General features: G+C 40.9%; 1 protein-coding gene across 1 annotated transcript in view; it reads left to right on the forward strand.

Annotated features, from left to right (window-relative positions):
- Positions 1 to 26,285, forward strand: part of MALRD1 (MAM and LDL receptor class A domain containing 1) — a 233,336-nt gene that overhangs the window by 63,890 nt on the left and 143,161 nt on the right. The window contains exons 22-27 of the mRNA XM_081163119.1: positions 1,010 to 1,184; positions 13,876 to 14,032; positions 15,857 to 15,967; positions 16,965 to 17,178; positions 23,248 to 23,495; positions 24,387 to 24,675. Of these exons, the coding sequence (XP_081019245.1) occupies positions 1,010 to 1,184; positions 13,876 to 14,032; positions 15,857 to 15,967; positions 16,965 to 17,178; positions 23,248 to 23,495; positions 24,387 to 24,675 (1,194 nt within the window). The remainder of the gene's footprint in view (positions 1 to 1,009; positions 1,185 to 13,875; positions 14,033 to 15,856; positions 15,968 to 16,964; positions 17,179 to 23,247; positions 23,496 to 24,386; positions 24,676 to 26,285) is intronic.

The following is a 26,285-nucleotide window of genomic DNA, read 5'->3' on the forward strand; positions in this document are numbered from 1 at the left end:
TGCACTCATCTGCACTATGGAAATTTGAAGCAATGAGTTGAAAATATGTGCCATTAAGTTATCTAGCTTGGTTTCTTATGCAAAATAAGCCTATAGGAGCACTGTATAATCATTGTTGATTTCATAGTACTTGATAGAGCCAATTTAATAGCTCATAACCAAAAGCTCAACCTAAAAAAATTGCTCTGCATAACACATGGTAGGTCTTAATGGTTCCATAACAGTTAATGAATTTAATATATATATTCTGTTTCATTCTTGTTAAATAAATATTCTGGAGACAGTGGCTTTTCAAACTTGACAGAGATGCCACAGACTTCAAAATAGCTTTGTGGTTTTATTGAATAAATGAATTCTTTATTTATAAAAGGCAAAAGCCTTCACATCAGTTGTCATACTTAGGAACATAACAGGCTGTCATGTCACCAGTACCATTGACAGCCTAAATTTAGGAACAATTATTATAAGAACAAAACCCCTTCACTTATTACTACTGTTCAGAAGGAGAACAATATTTTGTTTAATACTACAAAAGCTAACTTTTTGAAATGAGGGGAGGGGTTGCTTTTAAGCAGAGCTATAAAAGAAACATTCAGGAAAATAGTATGTTAAATCTGCTCTCTTGGAAGAGACACAAATACAAAATCATGCTTTAACAATTGTGCTGATCATAGTTAGAGCAGTAGCCAGCCAGAACCATTTTGTTGGTTGTTTGGTTGGTTTGGAAATTTCAATGTCCCACCCTTCAGTTTAGAACACACCTTTCAATACAGCATATCATAAAAAGGCTAAAAACCATCATGGGGGAAGAACATTTTGGGCAGGCTCTTATTGCTTGCAATAACAAAGTTTGCATTGCTCTGACACAGAATACCAGTGAGAGCGTTCACACAGCAACTACTAGTGCCTTGTAAAGAAACTAGCTAAACTGTCCATGGAAATGAAATGACATTTCATGTCTATATTGTTCAATATAATTCCAATGTTCTTTTCTTTCTTGTTTCAATAGCCTCAGATGCTTGTGACTTTGACAGTGGAAACTTCTGTGAATGGTATCAGCCTGATGCTCAAGTGGCAACAAGAGCTTCATCCCATACTGTTAATATATTCCAGTGGGGCCTTGGAAAAGGAGCCAGCATCCACCCAGGTGGAGAGGGCCATAGACCGTTGACTGATCATACTACGTGAGTGCAATGGTCAAACCACTCAGAATTATATGTATTTCTTTCGGGCTGTGTGGATTTAGCCAGTTGTGATAGATTTTAACAGTGAGTGTGCTGCTGCTGCTTTGGTCTGCTTAAAATAGTTCTGAACAATTGGAAACAGAAAACACAATTTACTTGACGGAGTTTTTCCAGGGTTTCAGGCATGGGATTCTCCAGACATATCCAGAAATGCTGGAGATTGAACCTGGACCTTCTGCATACAAAGCATGTCTTCTACCACTTAGTTACAGCTCTTCCGCTATCTTTACACTGGATTTCTTAGACTGCTTCGTGTGTGTGTGTGTGTGTGTGTGTGTGTGTGTTTGTGTGTGTGTGTGTTTGTGTTTAAATTATATAAATTATATCTAGAGTCTCCAAAGTCTGGTACATATGTGCATTTTAACAATGGAACATTGTATTTTGAGTCAGACTGTTGGTGCACATTGAATAGCAGTGGCTCTCCAGAGTTCAGACAGAAGGCTTCTCCAGCCCTACCTAGATATGCCAGGGATTGAATTTGGGACCATTTGCATGCAGAGCAAATGCTCTACCATGGATCTATAGCCCTAATCAAGGTTTTGGGATTGAGTTGAAGGATTGTCCACACTGTGCCCTGTCCTCTGCTCTCAGGTATGTGTGCCTCCCCCACCTGTTCTACTTGAGTTTGTGATTATTTCTGGCAGTCAAAATCCAAGAACACTCCCTTTGAGGCCCTGGGTTCAATATCAGTCATATGTATTGCTTAACTCAGGTTTACAGTGGTGGTGGGGATTCATGTGCAAGAAGGGATGCATGCTTAGGTTTTACAACTAAGGAAGGTTTGAGAACAGGCAATGGGAGGAATTCAGCATCATGCTTCTCCAATTATTTCATCAGTGCAAGCTTGGCCAATGGAACAATCTCCCTTTTCCTCCCCCAGCATGGTGTTCTAGTGGTGCTCCAGAACTCCCTGAGCTAATAATGGGGGGTGTAAGGAGCCATGTGGGGGGTGGGGTCCCATTTTGCCAGCAGGATAGTGCACTTGATTCCATTACCACACCTACTGACTTGAATCTGACGCAAATTGAGGATAAACACTTTGAGCCCAGACTTCTTACAGCACCTACGGCAGGCAATGTCTCACATACCCTCCCAGGTCTTCACATAACAAACACTGGAATTGCCTTGGACTCAAGGGGGCGGGGGGAGTGGCAATTGATTTCTGGTGGGTTCATTATGCAGACCATCATTTCCTAGTAAAAAGATTATTTGGATTTGTGCATGATATGCTGAACAATAAAAAGATTTAATGTGTGTGTTTTGTTGCATGCTAGCTGTGTTTGCTTGTATATAAATATGAGGTCCTGCAATTGTCTGTAAGCCAAACTGTGGCTCATTGGATCATTTAGGATCTATTTGTGTGGATGGGCTATTCACATAAGGCTGTATCAAGTGCATAACTGCTAGTGGAAATGATTCTAAGAATTCTTATATGGCTTATATTGGAACAGGCATCCTATGGTGCTGTTTCCCTAGTGACACCCACTGTTTTCTCAGATAGACTCTGTTAAGTTATTGGCTGAATGTCATTGGGGTAATAGCTGCTCTCTGTTGGGTCTGGATCTGATTTGACATGACAGTCAAAAGCAGCAAGCAGCCATATAATCTTATACCCTGACCAAGTGGGAAAAACTGGAACTGTTAAAGCATTTGCCAAGTGAAACCTCAATTTCATATTGTGCCAAACCACAGAAGAGTTGCAAAACTGTAAATAAATCATGCCAACTGTGATTAGATGCTGTGCTGGAATGTCTGCTTCCATCTTTATTACTTGAGAGTGAGATTTTATCCCATTGTTTCCTTTTCCTTTCAAGCTCAGAGGATTTATGATGGAATGTTAATGAGATGTGCTCTGTTTTGGAGGAGCCACAGAAGAATTGTGAATTAATTTCAGCTCTTTGTCAGAAGCAGCCAAACTTAAAGCACAACAAAATAACAACAACAAAGAAGAACAGTAGATTTTTAGCTAGTATTCAGCAATTGTTGTGTTAAATATGGAATTCTTCATCTCTGATGCCCTTTGGTTTGTGAATTATTAACCATGCTGTTTTTAATCAGGTAGTGGGAAACCTGAGAGCTTTTTGAATTTTCAAAGGAAGAGAAGTGAGTTAAAATAAGTAAAATCAAAGGCATTGTGAAAGAAACAGGAATCACATTGATTACCATCCAGTCTTGGCTTATTTATGTGACTATAATATGTTTAGTTTGGCTGCCATCAGGCTTGTCCCAATATCCTTTGTTGGTAAAAAGTACATTTATATTAGGTTATTTATTTATATTTACTCACATTTTTAGGTCACTGTAGTCACAAAAGATCTTAGGGGTAGCAAGAAGAACTTAAAAATTTATACCAAAACACACTACTACTACTACTACCACCACCACCACCAACAACAACCAGTTTAAATCCGTCTAAAACAAATAACATCTATTCAGATGTGACCCACACTCAAAAAGTGGAAACAGTCTCACAGCTGGAGCTTTGTCCTGGGTTGTTGTTTTTTTGAGTATGTGTAACTGCAAAATAGTTTCCACTACCTAGGGTTGCTATATTTCAAAGTGAAAAACTAAAAAAAAGACAAGAAAAAAGCAGCCCTACCACTATCAAAGAGATATGTTGCCTTTATACTTAACAGTGGCTTGCCCTTTGGGGAATGGAAGTTCAATGACAAAGCACATCTCTGGTTATGTGAGCAAGTCTTCCACAGCACTCCATATCACTTTTTGGCCATTAACTGCAAAACACTAAAGATTTCTCAGAATGAACTAAATTCCTCTTTGCTCATCTGCTGAAAAGCCTGTGTACCTTTTACCTATAGTGCATATAGTGTATGATTGCATTCATAAATTAACCTGAGTAATTTTCTTCCAACAAGAAATTCATTTTGCAGTTAATTATGTTACTGTGGATTCAATGGTAATTATCTGATTCTCTAAGGGCTCTGATTTCTGTGGAGCTGATTCTGTACTCCAGCACTAAGGCAGAAACAAGGGGTTTCTTAGTGTGAGGGATATTGGAAAGTTTGCCTTCCTATTTTTGTAGTCTTCCGTTTGGACTAGTGGAGACTGACACAGTAGTTGATGTGACTTTCAAGCAATGATGGCACTGAATTAACACCCCTCTCTCAGTTGAGTCAGGGAACTGAAAGAGAAGAACCATCAGCCTGCACTAACTCTGTGGATGAAGCTACATGTGGGAGAGGGGTTTACTGAGGGTGAGTGAAACCCTCTTCAGGCAGCAACACAAAGAGGAGGCAAATAGGCCCCAGCACATCTTTTCTGTGTGCTTTTCAAAAAGCCTCTCCCCCCCACCCTGCCCTTTTTCAAAAAGTCCTTCCATAGGCAGCCAAAGCAAAGGAGATGGAATAGTCTCAGCCCTTCCCCAACCCCAACATCCTCCAAAAACCTAAAGGGGTAGTAGCATCTTTCCTTTTGATTTGATTTGTTATATTTCTATGCTGCCTTTCATTCAAATGGAGCAGCCAAGTAATTTCGTTGTCCCCGAGAGGGGGCAATGACAATAAAGATATTATTATTATTATTATTATTATTATTATTATTATTATTATTATTATTATTATTATTATTATTATTATTATATCAATCCCAAAGCGGCTTACAAACAATACATAACAAGAACATTATAGAACGCAATAAAACATCACAAGTACAGCATAAATCATATGAAATAATTAACAAGTCACCAGTGGAAGAATTACAATCTAAAAAACATTGTAAACAAAGCAACAACTAAAAAAATAAGCTAAACACCGCAGTTAAGGCAAAAAGCATATTATGTGATTAACAGCATTTATAATCCATAAAACAATATTAACAAAATAGCAACCAAAAAATAAACTAATTGCTGTTAAGATCATACACACCCGCTCCACACCCCCATAACTCATATTATCTCACTATATTCAGCTCACTAAAATGCATATACACATAATGCCTATGGCAGCAATGCCGTTCTGGAAGTTCTTTGGGCAGGAAGTAGGGTTGCACAGGTGAAACCAACCGCCCTCTGATGGCAAACAGAGTCTCTCTTCCCTCACAGTTCTTCCTCTGGAAACAGCTCTCTTATGAAGGCTCCTAGGGCTGGACAGGTGAGAAAAGCCATTACTGTACCTGCTGGCCAACACAGTCTCTCTCCCCTTACCTATCTCATCCTATCTCTCCTATGCTCTCCCATCTTTGTCCCACAACAGCTGCCCAGGCAACGTCATTGCTTCAGAAAGAAGGGGAGGAGTTAACGCCATAGCCAATTGGAACTGAACTTCAGCAAGTACTCCGTGTTGCAGAACCAGAGGCATCATACTTGCCCCTCTGTTTGTGTCAGTGGACTCTCCTTGCTTAGAAGGTTGCCCACACAATTCTATTTCTAGAAGGGTAGAGACTTCATTAAAAAACAAACAAAAAAACCTCAGAGTTTAGGGCCACATCTGGCATAAATCCAGTTCTGACTTCACTCATTGGCTAACAACACTGAAAGGTAGGAGCAGCCAGGCTGGTTCATTTAACACAAATTGCTTAGCTAGATATCTACACATTATGCTTCATAACTTTCTTTCTAAAAAGGTTAGAGACTTGGTTTGTTTGTTTTTTAAAAAAGTAAGAAATCAAAGTCTGCCACCACTGTTCAACGATGATCCTATTGGATCAGCCTCTAATGATTTTAATTGAGGAGCGGGAGAAATGATAAGTGAAAACAACACAACAAACTAGAAATACTAGAATTTGGCAATTCATTGTAGTCATATCTCAAACAGATTCTCTCAGTTATTTGGTGCCCCTCAACCACAGGGGCTCTTATTCTGTGCATACCTATAAATCTGCTACTGGTGCTTACCTCTCTGAATGCCTTTTGGGGAGGGACAGGGTTGGAAGAAGGCTCATACAGGGGTGCCCCGCAAGATGAATGCCTCGCAAGACGAAAAACTCGCTAGACGAAAGGGTTTTGCGGTTTTTGAGCTGCTTCGCAAGACGAATTTCCCTATGGGCTTGCTTCGCAAGACGAAAACGTCTTGCGTTTTTTGCAAGTTTGTTTCCTTTTTCTTAACACCCTTAATACAGTTGCGACTTGACTTCGAGGAGCAACTCATAGAACGCGGTGTGGTAGCCTTTTTTGAGGTTTTTGGCGATTTTTGAAGCTTTTCCAAAACTTTTCCGACACCGTTCTTCGCAAGACGAAAAATTCGCTAGACGAAAAAACTCACGGAACGAAATTAATTTCGTCTTGCGAGGCACCACTGTATCTTTTGCCTGTCTCATGCCAAATGCACAATAACTTGCAGGCTGTTTGACGATGTCTTCATGGTGGAAGTTCCCAAAGAAATAAGGCTGATTTGTGGGACACAACAATAAGGGTCTAGAAAAAGAAAATCTGTAGAAACTCTTTAAATCGTAGACTGAAAATTATGAATCCAGGCATACTTAAAATTTAAAAGCAACATTATATACCATTGAGAGTGCATTTGTGTTTGCAATTTAGCTTTTCAGTATGGGTGAGTGGGTGAAATGAAAGGATAAATATTTTTCACTGCAATGTGTTTATGTTGGCTGCTTTGGGGCGGAATGTGCTGACAGTATATATTTTTAGATAGATGTCTCATTGAGATAGTGTGAAATTAATGGAAGTGCATTCAAATGACACTTTAAGAAACAGAGATCATAAACAGTGCTGGAGAATATTCTTTATAATGCAGTACTTGAATCTGTGCAGTGAAAATGGCTCTTGTGTAGTGTTCTTTACCCCCCACAAAACCATTTTTCAATAGTTAGTGATGTCTCTCCTCATGTGTGTGTATGCATCTCTGTGCTATATAATGGTATGTATACTTCAAGCTCCATTAAATATAGTCACTTCAGACTACTGTATATTCTATTCAACATGTAATGGAACGTATGACATTAATTTACATTGCCTACTTAGCATTCTTTCAATCAGTGTTATCTTCTGCAAAAAAAGGCCTGTTGTTGCATAATGCACAAAAGTGGTGAAAGTGAATCGCTCCATTTCTGCATCCCTACTCATTTTGGTCTTTCAGTCAAGTCATGTACTTAAAGCTCAACTCTTCAACAGCAGCTGCATTGTGGGAAAGAGCATTCAAATCTCTTCTCAACTATGAAGTTCAGTAGTGCCTTTGGGCATGTCTCACTGGCCAAGGGTGCATGTCACAGTAAGCCAGGGGTCAGCAAACTTTTTCAGCAGGGGGCCGGTCCACTGTCCCTAAGACCTTGTGGGGGGCTGGACTATATTTTGAAAAAATAATAATGAATGAATTCCTATGCCCCACAAATAACCCAGAGATGCGTTTTAAATAAAAGCACGCATTCTACTGGTGTAAAAACACACTGATTCCCAGACTGTTTGTGGGCCCGATTTAGAAGGTGATTGGGCCAGATCCAGTCCCCGGGCCTTAGTTTGCCTACCCATGCAGTAAGCTATAAAATATGGATTTTCATCACCAGGAATGAGTAGTGTGCTGGATAGGGATGGATGAATCAGTCAAATCTGGATTTTCTGTCTCTCGAATCATAAATTCAGGTCACCTCATTTCCACATCTGTTTACAAAACTTCTGTGCACAGCACTGAACTGCTCCCACTGCGCCTCTCACTTTTCCAGGCTGGGAGTGACGAAGTGCAAGTCTTGGCTTAACATGGTGTGCACACCCACACTTATGGTTTCTTCCAAACAAACCACAATAATTATGGCAAGATCAAACTTTTGCTTAGCATAAAGGTTTGTTTGGAAAACAATGCGCTGGCTTGCATGCCATGGTTAACCAGCTTGACGAAGAGAGAAGCAAAATGATGCAGGCGTATGCACTAGACTAGCACATTGCTCTTTATCGATATTCTATTGCTGATGGTTTAGCATGATATGCAATTGCAGCCACTCCCTGAGTGCAGGGTTATGGCTAGTTTGTTTGGTTTACAATTCTTAGAAACAAAAACACTTTTCTATAGAAGGCTCCTCAAAATGGTTTGTAGCAGCGGGGCGGGGGGAGGGAACAAAACAGGGACAATCTTAAAACATTCCCGAAACCATAAGATTGCAAAGAACAGCAAAAATAATATGGTAACACCAAAAATTCACAGATGAGGATAGAAACCCGAACAGCTTGTTAGAAAGCTCATGGGTCTTTGGTCAAGCATTGTACACCCTCAGCAGCACGGCAGGAAATCATTGTGCCATCGACCACACTTCTTACAGCACTGGGACATGGTGTAGGATGTCCAATATTGTGCTTGATGTTTATTTATTTAGTAGACTTGTTAGTTGCTTGCCACCCAAAGGTCTCCAAGCAACTTACAACGCATTTAAAATAAAGACATAAATGCAGTATAAATACACGCATTCATTTATAAATATATGTGGATAGCAGTTCTTGGGTTGGTTCAAATAAGACAAGGTGATTGTTTAAATACCCCATTCCCAGGCTAGAAGGTATCCCACACTGTAGTAAATAGCATGAAGCAGCTATTGCATTGCACCCAGAGGCTTCTGAATCAGAACACAAGGTTGCCCAAAAAACACTGTATGTAAGATGCAGGGAAAACAAATCCAGCACATACCAAACCAAGTCTGTGCTCTCAAATTAGCTGAAGGTAAAAATGAGTAAAAAAACAATGCATTCTTTCTTCTTCAACTAGGCCTTGGGCTGACTAACATCCCATACCCTTTTAAATGTGTTGTGGGAGTGGGAGATTCTTGGTTTGTTTTTGTTTTGTAGTTTGTGTTTTTTATATTGTATTTTTACCACCCTGAGATCTATGGATGAAGGGCGATATACAAATTTAATAAACAAATATTACTCTTCTGCTATTAGAATAAGTTCACTGGCTGGTTAGTGACCACCGTGGAAAACAGGATGCTAGAAACTCTGAACCTGAGAGATTAAAAAATGGGAAGCTTAGGAGGAGAAGCAGAAGAATGGAATGGGAAAACAGCATGTCTGACTTTAAAAGTAGCATGGCACAATGGAATTTTGTTGCATGCCTCAGTGGCTATATTTAATCATCAAAAAGACAAGACAAGGTTTCAGCTTAGACACCCATGCTAGCCCTGGCCTTCACATAGGACCAGATGCAAGCTGACATTTGGATAACAACCCAGTAATTGCACAGGACCCTTTTCTTCTTTTGCAGTTGACTTTGAGGAAGCCCAGCTTGCGCATGTGAAATCACTCCTCCTTGCCCTTGCCAATGATGTTTTTAAAGGTGGACAACTGCATTTCAAAAACATTCATGGGCTATCTGGAGAGAGAATTCCATTTTTTCTCCCAGCCCAGAAATGATGTGGCTATGGTGCACAATGAAATCTGCTTTCCTAATAATTTAGAGAGAAGCCACGTGGTGACTGTGCTCAGCAAATGAGAAGGGAAAGCGTGTTTATTGTGCAATAAACTGGTAATGTGGAAAATCCTCCAGGCACTTCAATGAAACCATCGCCGCAAAGTATGCTTCAGAGTTGGGTTTTATATGTATAGCCTGTAACAGAATAACTTGCCTTTTAAAAACAATTCATACTTGACAGATTATATTGGTTTTTCTGAATATTTGAACTGTAATAGGAATCTACATCTGCATTTACTTACTTCTCAACTGCTGCACACGGAAGTACTGAACAGAATTGGTAAACTGTGCTGAGAGCTGAACTTTCATAGAAATTATAGCCTTCCAAAATGGCTTTTACCTTTTTTAAAACTGTTTTTTAATAGTCTGGTTGAAAAATACTGAATTGCATGACAAAGCAAATGTACTTATAATATAGACTTTGAAAACTTTAGATGTTCAGAATGTTGAGCTCCCTTCTTTGCCCAAGTAAGGAAAGAATTATAGGGATAAACAGTGAATCAAATGGTTGCAACAAAGCAAGGTCAAAATTGTACAGTTTATAGCATTCTTTCATAGGATCATTGAAGCGCATTAAAATACTCTATGAGAGAACTCAGGAGACAGGGTAAAGAAATCTCACAGTATTGTATCTCTGCGTCTTCTCTCGTAAGCATTACTGTCATGAGAAAAGAGAGAATGTGCTTAACGCCCACTTAGCAATTCAGGAGGAATTTTCCCAAGGGCAAAACAGCAGCAAGCATCATTTAAAAATAAAATAAAGACAACAACAGAAGACACAGATGAGTAAAATGTATCTTTTTTCTCTGTTGGTGAGCATGCAAACCTACATTTTGTACCCTCATAACCTGCAAAAATATTTAAGGTTAAACATTATTGATTGGTACTTGGAAATATTTACATACAGATCTATTTATTTATTTAACACACATATATGCCATTCTTCAGTTAAATGAATTGCTTGGGGTAGCAATAATATCAGGTTAACACTAACAATAGGTAAATAGCATTGTAATAACACAGGAACAAAGTAACAGTGCAGCACATAAAAACACAATATAAACAGGGGGAAAACCAGTAAGATATTAGCAGATTAAAATCAGGGGGTATACTAGAAGTCTTGTCAAATGAAAATGTTTCTGCCTGGCATCATTCCCCCTCAGCCCCATAAATCAAATTTGGCACTAAACCAAATGGGAAGGGCATTCCAAATTGGAAGCTATAATTGAGAAGGTCCTTTCTCTGGTTACCACCTGTTTAGGAAGTCGGAACTGAGAGAAAAGTCTATGATGACCATAGCATTTGGACAGGACCGTGTGCAATACATTCATGCACATGCATGTATTATGCACATAGCCACATAAACTAGAGAAATATGCTCACTGGATTGGATAAAATGATTCTTGGTGTACTGATAAGCAGACCAATAAGCAGACCAATAGAAATAATTGTTGGGGATCTCTTTACCACTAAGACTGACTTAAGAGTTGCCTTCATTTCATTTTAGATTATTACTTTGTAAAATTTCACCCAAAATCGGTACCCACTTTATAAGTAGCAAAAAAATGAGGGGGACATTTAATTATTTTTCAGAAGGAATTTTTTGAGCTGTGTTGAGTGTGGGTTTGTGCATGCTTACCATTGGTAACTGAGCAGCAGATTCTTTTAAAATATTTCCCACTCTTCCAGTGTAACATTAGAGCCCCTTAAGGTGGTCAATAGCTACCTGCTAGAATTATTGTCCCAGAATTCCCCCAGAACAATGTTACATCAAGATGTAACATCAAGGGGCTTTTTTTTTGGTGGGGGTATGGTGATCCCTGTCCAATTGCTAATAGTAATTATTATTATTATTATTATTATTATTATTATTATTATTATTATCACCCTTTTGGCATCCCTTTTGGTATCCCTAGCAAACTTAGCTGAAAGTTTGAAATGCTGAACTCTGGGCACGCCCATACCCTATCCAGGCATGGCCAAACTTGGCCCTCCAGATGTTTTGGGACTACAGTTCCCACTACCTCTGACCACTGGTCCCATTAGCTAGGGATGATGGGAGTTGTAGTCCCAAAACATCTGGAGGGCAAAGTTTGGCCATGCCTGCCTATACATTTGGACCACTGTGTTTGTTTATTTTAATCATTTGTATCCCACTCTTCCTGCCCAAGGAGATTAGAGTGGCATACACTAAAAACAGTAAAGTTATACAAATAAGCAACAACAGCACAGAACCATACTTAAGGCAAAATTTATAGGACTCAAAAGCCTGATTAAAAATAATCGGTCCTTCTAAATGCAAGCTATGAATGAACCTTGTGCCATTAACACATTAACCTTGTGCCATTAACACATTGTATTGCTGCTGCCTTTTTTTGCAGCAGTTGACGTTGTCTGCTTTCTCAAGGTAAAGAATGTTTTCTCCATATTGTGGTCAGCATAGTGATTCATTGTCTTCACTCCCCGCTTCTTCCTGTTTCCACATGCAAAAGGAAGATCCTGGAGAAGATTGGTGGGAGAGGGCACATTGCAGAGCCAGCCCTCTAGGTAGCAAAGCTTCTGGAGCACTGAGAAAGATTGGGAATGGCTGAGAAAGATTGGGTCTGGAGGTGGGCGGTGATTGAGACCTAGCGCAGTAGCCCCTCAAACCCCCAGAGGGCAGAATGACTTTACCATGGTGGCTGGCCTATCAGGGGCAAGCTGAGGGGTGGAGTCTGGGTGGTGGACCAGGGTGGAAAAGTATTCATTCTGATTTACCTCTGGGAAATAAAGGCCAACTGCTCCTGAGCATGGCATCCACTCCTACCCTTCACCCTAGCCCATTTCTCCCAAAGCATTGATTGCAGTAGTATTATAGTTGCATCAGGCTTAATTTCTTATAGACTAAATATACCTAAGTATTAAGGTTGCAAATTATCCTCTACACACTTAACCTGGGAGTGAACTATGTTGAATATAGTGTTACTTAAAGGTAAAGGGACCCCTGACCATTAGGTCCAGTTGTGGCCGACTCTGGGGTTGCGGCGCTCATCTCGCTTTATTGGCCGAGGGAGCCGGTGTACAGCTTCCGGGTCATGTGGCCAGCATGACTAAGCCGCTTTTGGCGTACCAGAGCAGTGCACAGAAATGCCGTTTACCTTCCCACTGGAGCGGTACCTATTTATCTACTTGCACTTTGACATGCTTTCGCACTGCTAGATTGGCAGGAGCAGGGACCAAGCAATGGGAGCTCACCCTTTCGCGGGGATTTGAACCTCTGACCTTCTTATCGGCAAGTCCTAGGCTCTGTGGTATAACCCACAGTGCCACCCACGTGGGTAAGTGTTGCTTACCTCTGAGTAAATTTGCCTAGGATTACACTGCCACAGTCATCTTTGCCATTAAAAATTGCATATCTTACAGAATAATCTGAGTTACATCTATGGAGAATGTAGCCATTGTTTAGCATTGCTTTTCTTCTGTCGTAATGGCACCTTAAAATTTTCATATTTTACAGTCCTGATGAAAATATGCACCTCCCTCCCTGCTATTTTTCTTTTTAAGGACATGATGATCTTCCCAATAACATGTTAAGCATCTTGTGACGTCTGGCCCTCAGCTGAGGTGTGGCATGGAATCGTTGGTTAATAATAATTATAATTAAAAACATTCGGAATCCTCATGGTTGTGGAGTGAAACGTGTTTTGCATTCAATGTGTTTTTTGCTGAACTGAATGGAGAGCCTGTGCAGACACAGCAGGCAGCATCTCGAGGCAACACAAAGGCACTTCAGGCTCTGGATAGAACTGTCATTGGAATGGCAGAGGAGAGGTGCTGCCTTAGGCAGGCAATTAACCACACCAGCTCCTTAAGCAGGACCCATGTTAGGGAAAGGGCCATAGCTCAGTGACAGAGAATCTGTTTTGTATACAGAAGGTTCCAGTTCAATCCATGGCATCTCCTGAGATGAGACCCCTTGCCTGAAACCCTGGAGAGCCACTGCCAGTTCATGCAGACAACACTCAGGCTGGATCTAGACACATCAAAAAAACGGATCCACATGGATTCTCAGGATTTTTGCCTTGGGCTACCCCCAAACTCACCGTCAAATCACATATCATGTCTGTGGCCACAGCATGAACCACAAAAATCATACATCCACTGTTTTGTTCAGAATAATTTTTTTCTAGTTCTCCTCCTTTAGAAACTAGGTGCGTCTTATGGTCAGGTGCGTCTTATGGCGCGAAAAATACGGAATTCATTTGATTTGTGAATTTCTCTCTTTACAGGGCAACTAAGGAAGGCTGGTATCTCTATGCAGACAGTTCCAATGGACAATTTGGACATACTGCTGACATTACCACTCCAGTAATTTCCCAGACTGGACCGAAGTGCAAGCTGGTGTTTTGGAACTACATGAATGGGGCAACAGTGGGTTCACTGAAGGTACTAAAAAGACAGTTTATAGACTAAAAAAAGGAAGAAGAAGAATATTCACAACCTGCATGATGATGATGATGATGATTACAATGATTATTACATTTATATCCCACTTTCCCTTCAGGGAGCTCAAGGAAGCATACATAGCTCTGAGATTACACCCACAAGCTCCTTTAGTACCCTCGGGTGCAGCTCCTCAGCCCCCGGAGAGCTGAATTCATTTAAAGTAGCTAGGTGTTTCCTTACCACCTTTCTTCCTATCTTGGGCTTCATCTCCCTTCTTATATCATTTATTCTGTTATCACCCCCTGAACTGTCTCTATGGCAGCTAGTCATTGTTTAAGAACTCAGTTTGCTTCCCCCCCCCCCCGTTTTGCTTCTCTGTCCCTTTCCCCTGTTGTGACATTGATGGTGGGGGGGGGGAATTGTAAGCCTGCAAGAGGGACTGTTTCAGTTGATCATACGTAAGCTGCTCTGGGAGCCTTTTTTGGCTGAAGAGTGGGGTACAAATGTTCTAATTAAATAAAAGAAATAATGTTGATATGTGAGACTTCTCTGTCAATGAAAACTGTTCCATTTAAAGGGAATGGTTATTTCATTTTGCCATGTTATGTGCAACTGGGAGATGATTTTTCTCCTATTAAAATGAAAAGCCTCTCTAGATAGTCCTGGAGCTAAAACTGCAGATCATTATACCTGGTGATAAATCCTGGAGAGGAAAAGCATTTTGGGGAGCTGATGATGTACAGTTCTGTCATTGCTGTCTAGAATCACAATTTGACATACATCACCATACTTCCATCTCCTGATGTTGTCAGTTTGACTCAGTTAAGACACTTTAGCTTCAGTGAAGCATGTTTAGGGCAGTTGACTCCTGGGAGCAACCCGTCACAATTCAATGAATATTTACTGAGGCAGGAAGCGAGGAGGACACCTCATGCACCTTCTGAAGTTCAAACTAAACAAGAGCTCTGGAACTTGATTGCAAAAGTTTTTTTATGCAAACAACTGGATGTTTAATGTACTGCGAAACTAAAATGAGTTTTGAAACTGAATACAGTACAATCATGGGGTAATAGGAATTTTAACTGTTCTTGGTATTAGGATTGCTTTTCTTATTTCTTCGGCATACCAAAGGCAAGTGTCATCACTTGCTATTCAAACCAGTTGAAGTGGAAATGATCCAGCCTTGTTTACACAATCAAAATTTAAAACTTGTTATTCTGGGGCTCTCCCTTATGTGTTAATCTCCAGCCCTTTTCAGGCATTATTCCCTCCTTGCCCTTCCTTGCCCTGCTAATAACATTGTGCAAGGGGAAGCATGGGGATGTTCTCTAGTGTTCCATGTCATGCCCGCACAGGAGGAGTGCTCAGTTGCAGAAAAGGACCCATCGCCAAATTTCTTGCTGTTGTGAATACTGGATCCACATGCGAAAGACCAATTCTGACCAGGAGTTCAGTGATTGGGTCAGAAACATTGGCTTTGCTCATGTGGTTCTGGTATTATTCAGACACATTCTGCAGATCTTACTAGAAGGAAGCCATTCCCTGCTAGCACTACATCTGACTGCAGGTTAATGCTTTGAATGTGTAAATAAATCAAAGGCTGGTGTGAGTTAAGAGGCTGCTATCCCAGACTCTGTTTAAAAAAAAAATCATTTACCATAAACATACTGCATGTTCAGAGATTTGTAGGATAGTTATTATAACTATTTCTTTTCATGTAAAAATGAAACATATAGCTAAACTGAAGCTGTTAAAAGACTGCTTGTCTTACAATTTGCAAAACATGAGCTGCTCATTTCACTGTATATGTTGTTCGATTTTTAGGTGCTCAGAAAAGAGGGAAACATGTCTTTTGAACTTTGGTCACAGAGTGGCCCCCAGGGTCCTCAGTGGAACAGAGCTGAAGTGCATTTAGGTGTTCAATCTTATTTTCAGGTATGTGCAATTTTGTTTGCCTTCTTCCCTTACTATTTCAAGCTATTTAATGTTTCTGTTGTTCTGCGCTCGTAATGTCAGCCTTAAGACATCATTGCATTTTGAAGCAATCAAAATCAAAATGATGCCTCTGCTGTAGAATGAAGTTCATTCATTAATGGCACATAGAAGCAGAAATTGAAGGCAGGATGTTTCTTAAAGAATCTGTTACTTGAACTGACTGCTTTATTGTTACTTTATGGCCAAGACCAGAAACCAGTGACCCTCCAGATGTTGTCAGATACAATCAACCCCAGCCAGCATGACCAGTGATCATGGATGATGGACACTGTAGCTCTACAATATATTTAGGGTCAGATTCCCAGTCCCTGCTTTAGGATGTCAAAACCTTACCACAGTTGGCAGCATCACAGCCTTTGGAAAATAGAATAATTTGGCAACAGATTTTTTTAAAAAAAATTTTAGTCCCAATTGTATTTCTGTTTGTCTGTATATGTTTGCTTGTTTTGTATTACAAAGTGATGGTGATTCTGCTTCGTACCAATCTTCCCTGTTCCCTTTCTGGCAGTAAAATATGAACAATGTTAACTTTGGAATTGTTCACTCCCTACCAGCTATCTCCTTTGTGTTTCTCATGTAGCATTCTTACCAGTAGTGGCACTTGTGATGGATGGAGCAGCCCTCCTGCTCCAGCATTGCTGCTGCTTACCTGGATGGTTTGGAGTGGTCAAGTCGGGGCCATGTGGGTGCCCTGGCAGGACCAATGGCTTGGCAGCAGCAATCCCACTACTGTACCTGTCCAGCCCTGAACTCTCCACCACCCTTCCCCTCCATATCTCCATACCGGTAAGCATTAGTAATACTGGTGTCGGGAGAGAAGCTTCGCCCCACTGATGCTACTGATGCTCACCACTATCATATGGATCGGAACATTACTAGAGGTGCATGCTTGTATCAGAATGTGGCTATTTATATTTCTACTTTCTCCACTTCACAGGTTATCTTCAGGGCGAAAAGGGGCATCAGTTATGTGGGAGATGTGGCAGTGGATGATATTTCATTTCAGGAGTGTTCCCCCTTACTGATCCCAGACAGACACTGTACTTCTGATGAATTTACCTGTGCCAACAAATACTGCCTCCCAAAGGATAACCTTTGCGATTTTGTGAATGACTGTGCAGATAACTCAGATGAGAATCAAAGCATTTGCAGTGAGTATGGCTGTTCCTTGCTTTAATGAGCAGAAGTTATCAAGTCTCTAGTGAATTATTTATATAGTAGCACTGCTGCCAGTTCATTAGTGGTTCCGAAATGTAAATGAAAAGCAAAATTAATGATTTTGAAATGCTTGTTATACTGGAGTCTGCCTCACATACACCCACATGTTCATACAAACAGATGTCCCCACCGAAGAGTTTGCCACCCTTCTGGGTGCCAAAATCCCGAGGACTCCTGCGTCACCCAAGTAAATGTTTTGGCAGGAGGCAGCTGCCTAAACCTTGGGATTTAGGCACCCAGGAGGTTGGCAACTCTCAGCTGTTTGTATGAACATGTGGGTGCATGTGATTCCATTCAATATTAGTGATAGTGTCCAGGGCACCTGGAAGTTGTATTAACCAAATAAAATAATGTGCTTCAGGCAATGATGTGATTGTTATCTTAATTAATGTAAAATGAGAAAAAACGACTTGTTATTTAGTGTACTGGTATGATGCTGCTCAGCTTGCAATAAGACACAGGGGGCCACTGGGCTATTACAATAGCATTTTGGTTTTACTACAGCTGCAAAATAAAATGTGGAACCAGCCCTACACATACTTTTCTAGAGAACTGGGTTCCAGTGTAATGAAAACACATCTGATTCTCATTTGTTACACGGACACTGAGAGGGGTGAGTTTTGGCAGCATCAAACAGGGTCCTCAGAGAACTATGTGGAACTAGATGTTGTTGCCCCAGCACTCTGTCATCTAGTGCTGTCATGTTGCTTCAGCATCAGCAAATGCTTCCCTGTTGCTTTCCTGGGTGGAGAAAGAGTGGGTGTATGTTAACAGTGTGCCCACTGGATTCGTTAAGGTCATGTGCAAGTGAGGGTGTGTGGATGTCTCTACCTGTGTACGCAGGTCATTCCTACCACAATCTCCAACATATGCCCTTTGACTTTCCTGCTGCTGCTCACCTTGCGGTTCACAGAGACAGACAAATCCCAAACTTGCTGTCGGAAATCATTTCGTATTTTCATCAGTAACTTTCTTTCAGCGAGTTGATGTCATGTTGATGCTGCTGCAATCTAAGTCTTGAACCAGGTAACCATATTTTAAAATACAAAAAAGTGAAAATGAGGTTATATATTCATAGAAATTTATTCTGAGCAGAAGCAAGCTAATAAACTATTTATTGCATCTTAAACTTGACCATAAGCTGCTTCCAGCTAGTTAAAACGGAAATTAAATTGTACATTGCTACATGTTCACTCCAGTGGCCAAGATTTAAATGAGCAAAGGGCTTTGATTCATGTATTTTTAAAACAACTTTTAAAAGATAAAATTTCAAAAAAAAAGAGAAAGTAGTTAATATCCCTAGGACATTCATCCGCTTTCAGTGTTAAAGCATATGAAAGGATGATCAAGCAACAGTGGTCACAGATGACAGGGCAAATCCCACAAAAATAATGTGCTCTCTCCAGACCAAAAGGGGATACAGAAGATGCACACTGTCCACCAAGCCCCGTACTGTTCCCAGTAACCACAGGATACCTTTGCCTGGCAGCGCTGTGGCCCATAGATTGCAGCAAATACTGGGCAAGGCTTTGCCCAGTATCTTCTCTGTGTGATGGGCTCATGGGAAAAAGCTTTCCAATGAGCCCTCGTTGAAGAGGAGAGGGGAAAGCTTATGTAAGGCTGCTTCCCCTGGATATCACAGCCATTTTGTTTGAGAGGTTTCCGCATACCCACCCTCGCATTCACTGAGCAATTTTAGGTCGTTGGTTGACACGGCAGGAAAGGATTTTTTCTCTCTCTCAACCTGATTGGCACTTGGGTGGGGTTTTATCACCTTTCCCTCAGTGAAATTATGGCTTTCCTTTGTTAGGCAGAAGAACATTGTTTGTATGAGGGCGGAAATGGCATTGGTCAGGATCAACATAGTACAGTGGTACCTCGGGTAACATACGCTTTAGGTTACAGCCTCTGCTAACCCAGAAATAGTACCTTGGGTTAAGAACTTTGCTTCAGGATGAGAACAGAAATTGTGCTCCCACGGCGCGGCAGCAGCGGGAGGCCCCATTAGCTAAAGTGGTGCTTCAGGTTAAGTACAGTTTCAGATTAAGAACGGACCTCCGGAATGAATTAAGTTCTTAACCCGAGGTACCACTGTATAGAGGGGACTCCATAAGAGGCCTGAGGGGAGGATTGACCACAACAAACCCAGGCGTGGATTCGGTACCTGCCTGGTTGGAATCTGCACCCTGGTGCCCCAGTGAGACCTTGCTGGCTTGGCTTGTACCACAGCAAGATTCAACACTGGCTGACTCCCATCATTTAGGTTTGGGGCGATCCAAACCCAGTGGATCCATTCCATCAACATGGGGCTTGTGGAATGATGAACTGATCAGGGGGACCAATGCCATGCCAACCCTTGCCCTGCCTGCTGCTGTCAATTTGGCCTGATTTTATCCCATCACCGTTGTACAGTCTGGTCATTTTGCTACTCTCATGGGTCTCATAATGCGCCTGCCTGGGCAATTGCATAGGTGCCCAGCAAATTGTGATTTGGTGCTCTCAAATTTGCAAGAAAACAAAGCAAAACGATGCCAAAACATTTTTAAAGATTTGGGAATGAATCTTATAAATATTTCCCAATATAACAGAAAGGTTTCATGTTGAACACTGCATTTTATGCATCCAAATATCTTATTTAATTTTAACAAGGAATGCTAATTTGAAAATTTTAAGTACAGGCAACAAAATAGGGAAAACTCCACGTTGCAACACGGCAAAATCACATGCTACAGTCCTTAGTTACATTATGGGTAAGCTTCAGTAAAGCCTGTGCTTAAATAAAATTCTGTTATCCTGGAATTGCAGAGGCAAAAGAAGGGAAATTTTGACCTCTGCCACTGGCTAGGATACTAAGGTGTACCGGGTGGTTTTACCACCTGTCTTTCAGAAGGAGACCAACTTGGTCCTATCTTAAGTCTTTGCAATAGATTTTTGTATTTTTCAAGGGGATTTGTCCCATTCCAGTGACTATTTTGCTGTTATTCCTAACCTAACATTAGATCCAATCTCCCCCTACATGCCCCATTAAGTTATCTTGATGATAATAAGAATGTCTAAGAAAAAAAATGGACACAGTGGAACAATTCCTCAGCAGATAAAAATGTAATTAAATTTAGAATATAATCTATTGTTGAAGTCAGGTCTTTTTTGACATAAGATAATCAGGTAGCTATGCTCACTTCATTTCCAAGAGGAATGTCATTGTTCAAAGTGTGCCAAATGATGATGCCGTCTTAGCTGTGATAATCTACTATCACAAAGCACTGCTTGGGATGGACCTGCTTACACGTTGATCTCACCCTCCAGAGAAGTGCATGACAAAGAGAATGCATTCCTTGAATTTTTTTTTAAATTAAAATGAGAATGTAGTCTGTACTGTCTCTTGACAACAAATCACACTTGAGATTTATGAAACCGTGTGTTGACAATGCTGAAAGTGGACCAGCTGTGATGAACGTCTAATGTTTGGATTGAGTTTTGTTTAGTTTTTTGTTTGAAGTTCAGTATCAGTCTCTTAAAGCTGACATAATCATTGCATTTGGGAGCTGCAGTGGCTATGTGGTGGTTCACTCTTTGATGTTTGCATCAAGCCCTGATTCTTTAAATCAGCAGGGACCAGGAGGACCAGCAGTAAGAAGTTTTTCTGATGGAAGTGTTGGCTTAATACTTGGTATTTGTTTTGGAAACTTTTCTTGTTTTGGAGCTTGAGCCCAAGACAGAGGAAGGCCAGTCTCAGTGAGATGTATTTATTGTGGTTGTGAATGCAAACATGCACCAGGCTTTATTATTACCTATTCCATTTTGTCCCACCCTTCCAAGGAGCTTAGGACAACGTACAAGCCTCTTTCATACCCATTTTATTCTTACAACTTCCCTAAGTCATACAGTAGGTTAGGCTGAGAGTTATGGATGTACCAGAGAACAGCCGGTGAGCTTGTGGAGTTGAACCCAAGACTCCCTGGTCCTAATCTAACCACTGCACCTTAGTTTCTTAACATATGATATACCAGCTTTATTTCTAGTATCATCAATTTCAGGTTGCATTCCATGAAATAACATGGGAGGTTTGAGGATTAGAGTAGAGGATCTTTAAATGGTAAGAAAGTGAAAAACCTTTTCTTAGTCTGCTTCGGTGAGCTGCAGTAAGTTCGATTAGGTTCCTTAAAATGTGTTGAGAAGCACCCATGTATACGTGAGGTTGGATGGTCATTTGTCATGGATGCTTTAGTTGAGATTGCTGCATTGCAGGGAGTTGGACTACATGATCCTTAGGGTCCCTTCCAATGACTGTTCTAGGATTCTCTGCCTCTTGTGCAGCTGTCCTCTTTTAGTTGATGATGGCTCGTTCCATTATAGAGGTTCTCACTTGATGCAGCAGTTATCAAGTGACAAGCACGTATGTGTGAGGCAATCCATCCTTGTTTCCCAATGAAACCTCAATACTGTTTGGGGGAGGGGTATCCATTTTAAAGTAGCTCTAGTGCCTCTTTTTAAAAAGACCATACAACTTTCTTTTACACAAAAATATTGGGGGAAACATACATTGTGAACTTTAATTTGCCTTCTGCAATTCTCCAAAGCCCTTTCTCATTAATTTAGCTAGCTAAAAGAATACTTCAGCATAAGTTTAGATTTCCCTGGTTGTAAGATGGAAGTACCACTTACCGTCAACCAGAGAGGGCAGTCCAGTGCAGCTGCAGTGGTGCCTGGTTGTTTTCTGGCTTTAGCATGGGATGACATCACTTCCTCCTCCACTGGCTGCAGCAGCTGCTGGAGCTCTCCCATGGTTGCAGCCAGTCGTTCTGCCCTTCATTTCTCTCTGTGTTCTGGGAGACCAGGGCAGAAGGAATCTGGTCACAGCAGAAGGGGGAGACTCTCTGGATTCTTCAGCAGCCTGCCTCATCTCTCTCTCCTGCCATCTTTCCTCTCCTGCCTCTGAGTCTAGACTGCCCTCTGCTACAGCCTCTTCCTGCTCACTAAGCCCTGTTACTTCTGCAGCTTCTGACACTTCCTCCTTCCAGTCTGCCCCCTCTTCTCTCTCTGAACATGCATCACCATCCCACCACAAATCCCCTGCTTCTGAGCCTTCTACCCCTGGAGGTTGGCTCTGCATCCAGCCAGTCCATGACAGCAGACAGGCTGGTTGATACAGGATACACACCCAATGCCTACACCAAACCCTGATGACATCTCTAATAAATAAACTTGTGGCCTGTTTAATCCCAAATGGTTGTTCTGTGCTTATTTCAACTTCCCACCGCCTGCAGCATCATTGTGCCTGGACTTTCAAATTGTACCTTCTCTTTGAATATGAAAGAACATATCTAGTCAAGTTGTTTTTTGCTCTTTTTTAATTATCTCTTTTTATACTGAAGTAACGTTAAGTCCAAATATAACTAATTTCACAGGTAATTTCAATATAAAATAAGCTGCATCCTGCTGTTTCTTTTAATAGTTGACCTTGTTCTCTGATGGTCTAATTCCTGTAGCTAGTATAATTCTGTAAGTTACTAAAATATATAAAAAGTTTGTTCTCTTTTGCTTGTCCAGAAGAATTGGTTTGTTGCGATCTTTGAATCTTAAAACTTAGAAACTTAAAACAATAGGTTTAACAATTAAAAATTTAAAGCTTTCTGTTTTTCTCAAAATATTATGAAATAAATATCTAAGGTACTTGATATTTTTGGTTTACCCATATTGCCTCTTATAAACATTCATTTGTAAATTGCAATTAGATACCTATTGGGTAAAATAAGCCTGAATTAAAGAAAAGGCTGTTTGCTAATCTAAATTCCTTTTAAAATAATGTCATTATCACCATCAGCCTTTGCATGATGGTGCATCAGCCACCTGTTAAAAAGCCTTTCATTAGTTAAATGAGACTCCCTCCATTTTGAGGATAAAGGCAGAATATGTTTGTTATTATGGTGCTAATTTCAGCATTTTGCATTCTTTTTCAATTTTAGACTCTTTGAATTTTGTTGGGTTTTTTGTTTTGTTAGGTATGTCCATTGGGCGCTGTGATTTTGAGTTTGATCTCTGTGATTGGGAACAAGATCAGAATGACGACTTTGACTGGAATCTCAGAATTGGAGGAATCCCAAGAGCAGGCACTGGGCCAGTAGCTGATCATACCTTGCAAGAACCATCTGGTCATTACATCTTTATAAAAAACTCCTTCCCTCAGTTGCCAGGGCAAGAAGCCAGAATTACTAGTGTGACTGTAAGCAGAAAGAGCAAAAATTGCAAGGTATGTGAAGGCATGTCTAGCAGGAACAATAGAAGTTAATTACTAATTGCAAGAATAAAACATCACTTAAGCGTCCCTTAGAGAAAATATTTTGTTTTATAGGTATCACCTTGTTCCTTTAATTAACCAAATGCTATTGTAAAGCAGTATTATGTTGCTTTCAGTGTAGAACCTCCAAAAAGGGAAATAGGTTCTGTTGAAAACTTCATTTGTTCTGAATGAAATACATTGCTTAAGTGACATTAGTGTTTGGATCTTGGCTGCTGGGTGTAGAAAATGTCTTATGATAAAAAATGTACAGAATAATTTGTGTGCCTCTGATAAACTATTTAAATTAAGCAAGGATAAACAAATATTTGAATAAAAAAGATTATTGCGGTTAAAATGTCAGTTGGATTCCACCCCCAAACATTTGGTAGTGGGAAATAAACATTTATTTTTCAAAGGAAGTTATTTATTTATTAGATTTCTAAGGTGCCCTACTATGGAACTCTCAAGGCAGTTTAGAAGCATATTAAAGCAAAAAGAAACAATCAAAAACAACAAAGTTAACTCAAAACAATGAAAGGAAGACTGTATTTTATTACACTGGATCTAAAATGAGACTTCATGGGTGATACTGAACCAGTCTCCAAGAATTCAGTATCTCTATTAAGAAGTGCAACTGCTTCCTGCTCCCCTGCCCCACCACCTTCCCCTTAAAAGCTGGTCTTTACTGTAAAATCATTAATGGACTATAGATATTTAAATGGATAAATATTGCAAATCCACTGCACACTGACAGATAGTCTGTTGGATTCTTTTCTCATGGAACCATAAAACATGTTTTCACTATGAAGGGAGTATTATTTAAAGTCACTGCTCCATATTTACTCCTTCTCTTCATTTCAGGTAATATTCTACTACCACATGTATGGAGCTAACACTGGATCACTAACTGTCTACCAGGTGACAGCATCAAATCCCCCCCAAGTATTATTCAGCCTCTCTGGAGATCAGGGGAATTTCTGGAAAAGAAAAGTGCTGCTATTAGAAGCCTATGAGGACTTCCAGATCACCTTTGAAGGGCGTGTTGGAAAAGGCTACAGATATATAGCCCTTGATGACATCGTGTTTACAAGGGAATGCTTGCCATCATCAGGGTTCTTGCCCGATGAACCTACAGCATCACCTCCAACAGGTAATTACTTGAGAATTTCAAGAAAGATCTCTCTCCCCACTTCACTTTTATATTTCGGCAATATAGAAATCAGCACATTGATGGGATGTGGTCATTGAAAAAATATAAATATATTGAGTCGCTTTAAAGAGGGAGAATCTTTTTGAACTTCCCCATCACATATAAATGCTTGCAGGTTGCACAAACATTTCCCCTGTGTAGCAATGGATCTCTGAAGATCGCTGGATTACTTCAGACTTTTCTGAAATGTGTTAAATGAGGACCTTGCCCTAGTAATTGACAAAGTAATTCAAAATCTGCCGTGCAAATGGAGCTGAGATGCAGGACACCTTTTAAAATGAGATCCTCTAAAATAAGAGATCACTTAAAATAAGGAGCTTGTTGTGGTTTTGTGCAGGAGAGAATTGTATCCAGTTACTCCAATTTGTTCTGGGTTGTTGCGTGTTGAGTCACAGTAGCCCCCCAATAATTCACACTTCACACATCAATTTTTGTTTAAGGTTTTTGGCATAATTTTGGCCACAACTTTATTCAAATACAAAAATGTGAGTGGTTGCTTAGGCACTGGTTCCGACTATCTGTCCTTGCCCTCAGGGACAGAGCTGGCCTTCCGGATACCAGCGGAAGCCAGCGTGGGAAACAAGTATTGGGTGAGAGATGAAGCTGGGACACAGACCCACACCTCTCACCCTCATGTTCCGTTGGGGCTTGCACGGCCCAAGTCCGACTCCGGGGACAAGGACGAAAGAATGGCAAGCCCCTGGATTTCCTTTAACGGAATTCCCATTCGCATCATTTGGAGGGGTAGGCACTTACCCCTCCAAGCACCAATTTAACCAGTGCCTAACCGCCAACCTTACAAGTTGTGACGATTTGCTACGCAGTAGGCAAAAACCAAATGGCACCAGCCAATCAGCCAGATGGCAAAATTCCTACCGTGCCCCCGCACCAAGGCGAACGACACCATGACAGGCATAGCAAGGTCAAGCGATCAGCTTAAATAAAAAAACCCCCCTATTAAAGGGAGGGAGGGCGGGTGATCCGATGCAAAACGGCCAAGAGGCCGTGCCAACGTCTGGCCCCTGTATATATAGACTCTGACCCCTCCTCCGAATTGGCAACAATCAAAACACCCCAGCAACCCAGTTTAACCATTTAAATGGTCGGGATTCAACTAAATTTGCCTAGTCACTGGAGGGTGGCCTGTTCCCAACCGCAACACGTGCTCTCTGCTAGGGAGAACACGCTTTGCGTGTTGAGTCACAGTAGCCCCCCAATAATTCACACTTCACACATCAATTTTTGTTTAAGGTTTTTGGCATAATTTTGGCCACAACTTTATTCAAATACAAAAATGTGAGTGGTTGCTTAGGCACTGGTTCCGACTATCTGTCCTTGCCCTCAGGGACAGAGCTGGCCTTCCGGATACCAGCGGAAGCCAGCGTGGGAAACAAGTATTGGGTGAGAGATGAAGCTGGGACACAGACCCACACCTCTCACCCTCATGTTCCGTTGGGGCTTGCACGGCCCAAGTCCGACTCCGGGGACAAGGACGAAAGAATGGCAAGCCCCTGGATTTCCTTTAACGGAATTCCCATTCGCATCATTTG

The sequence above is a fragment of the Podarcis bocagei genome, assembly GCF_964188305.1.
Source record: "Podarcis bocagei genome assembly, chromosome: 12".
Taxonomy (NCBI): domain Eukaryota; kingdom Metazoa; phylum Chordata; class Lepidosauria; order Squamata; family Lacertidae; genus Podarcis; species Podarcis bocagei.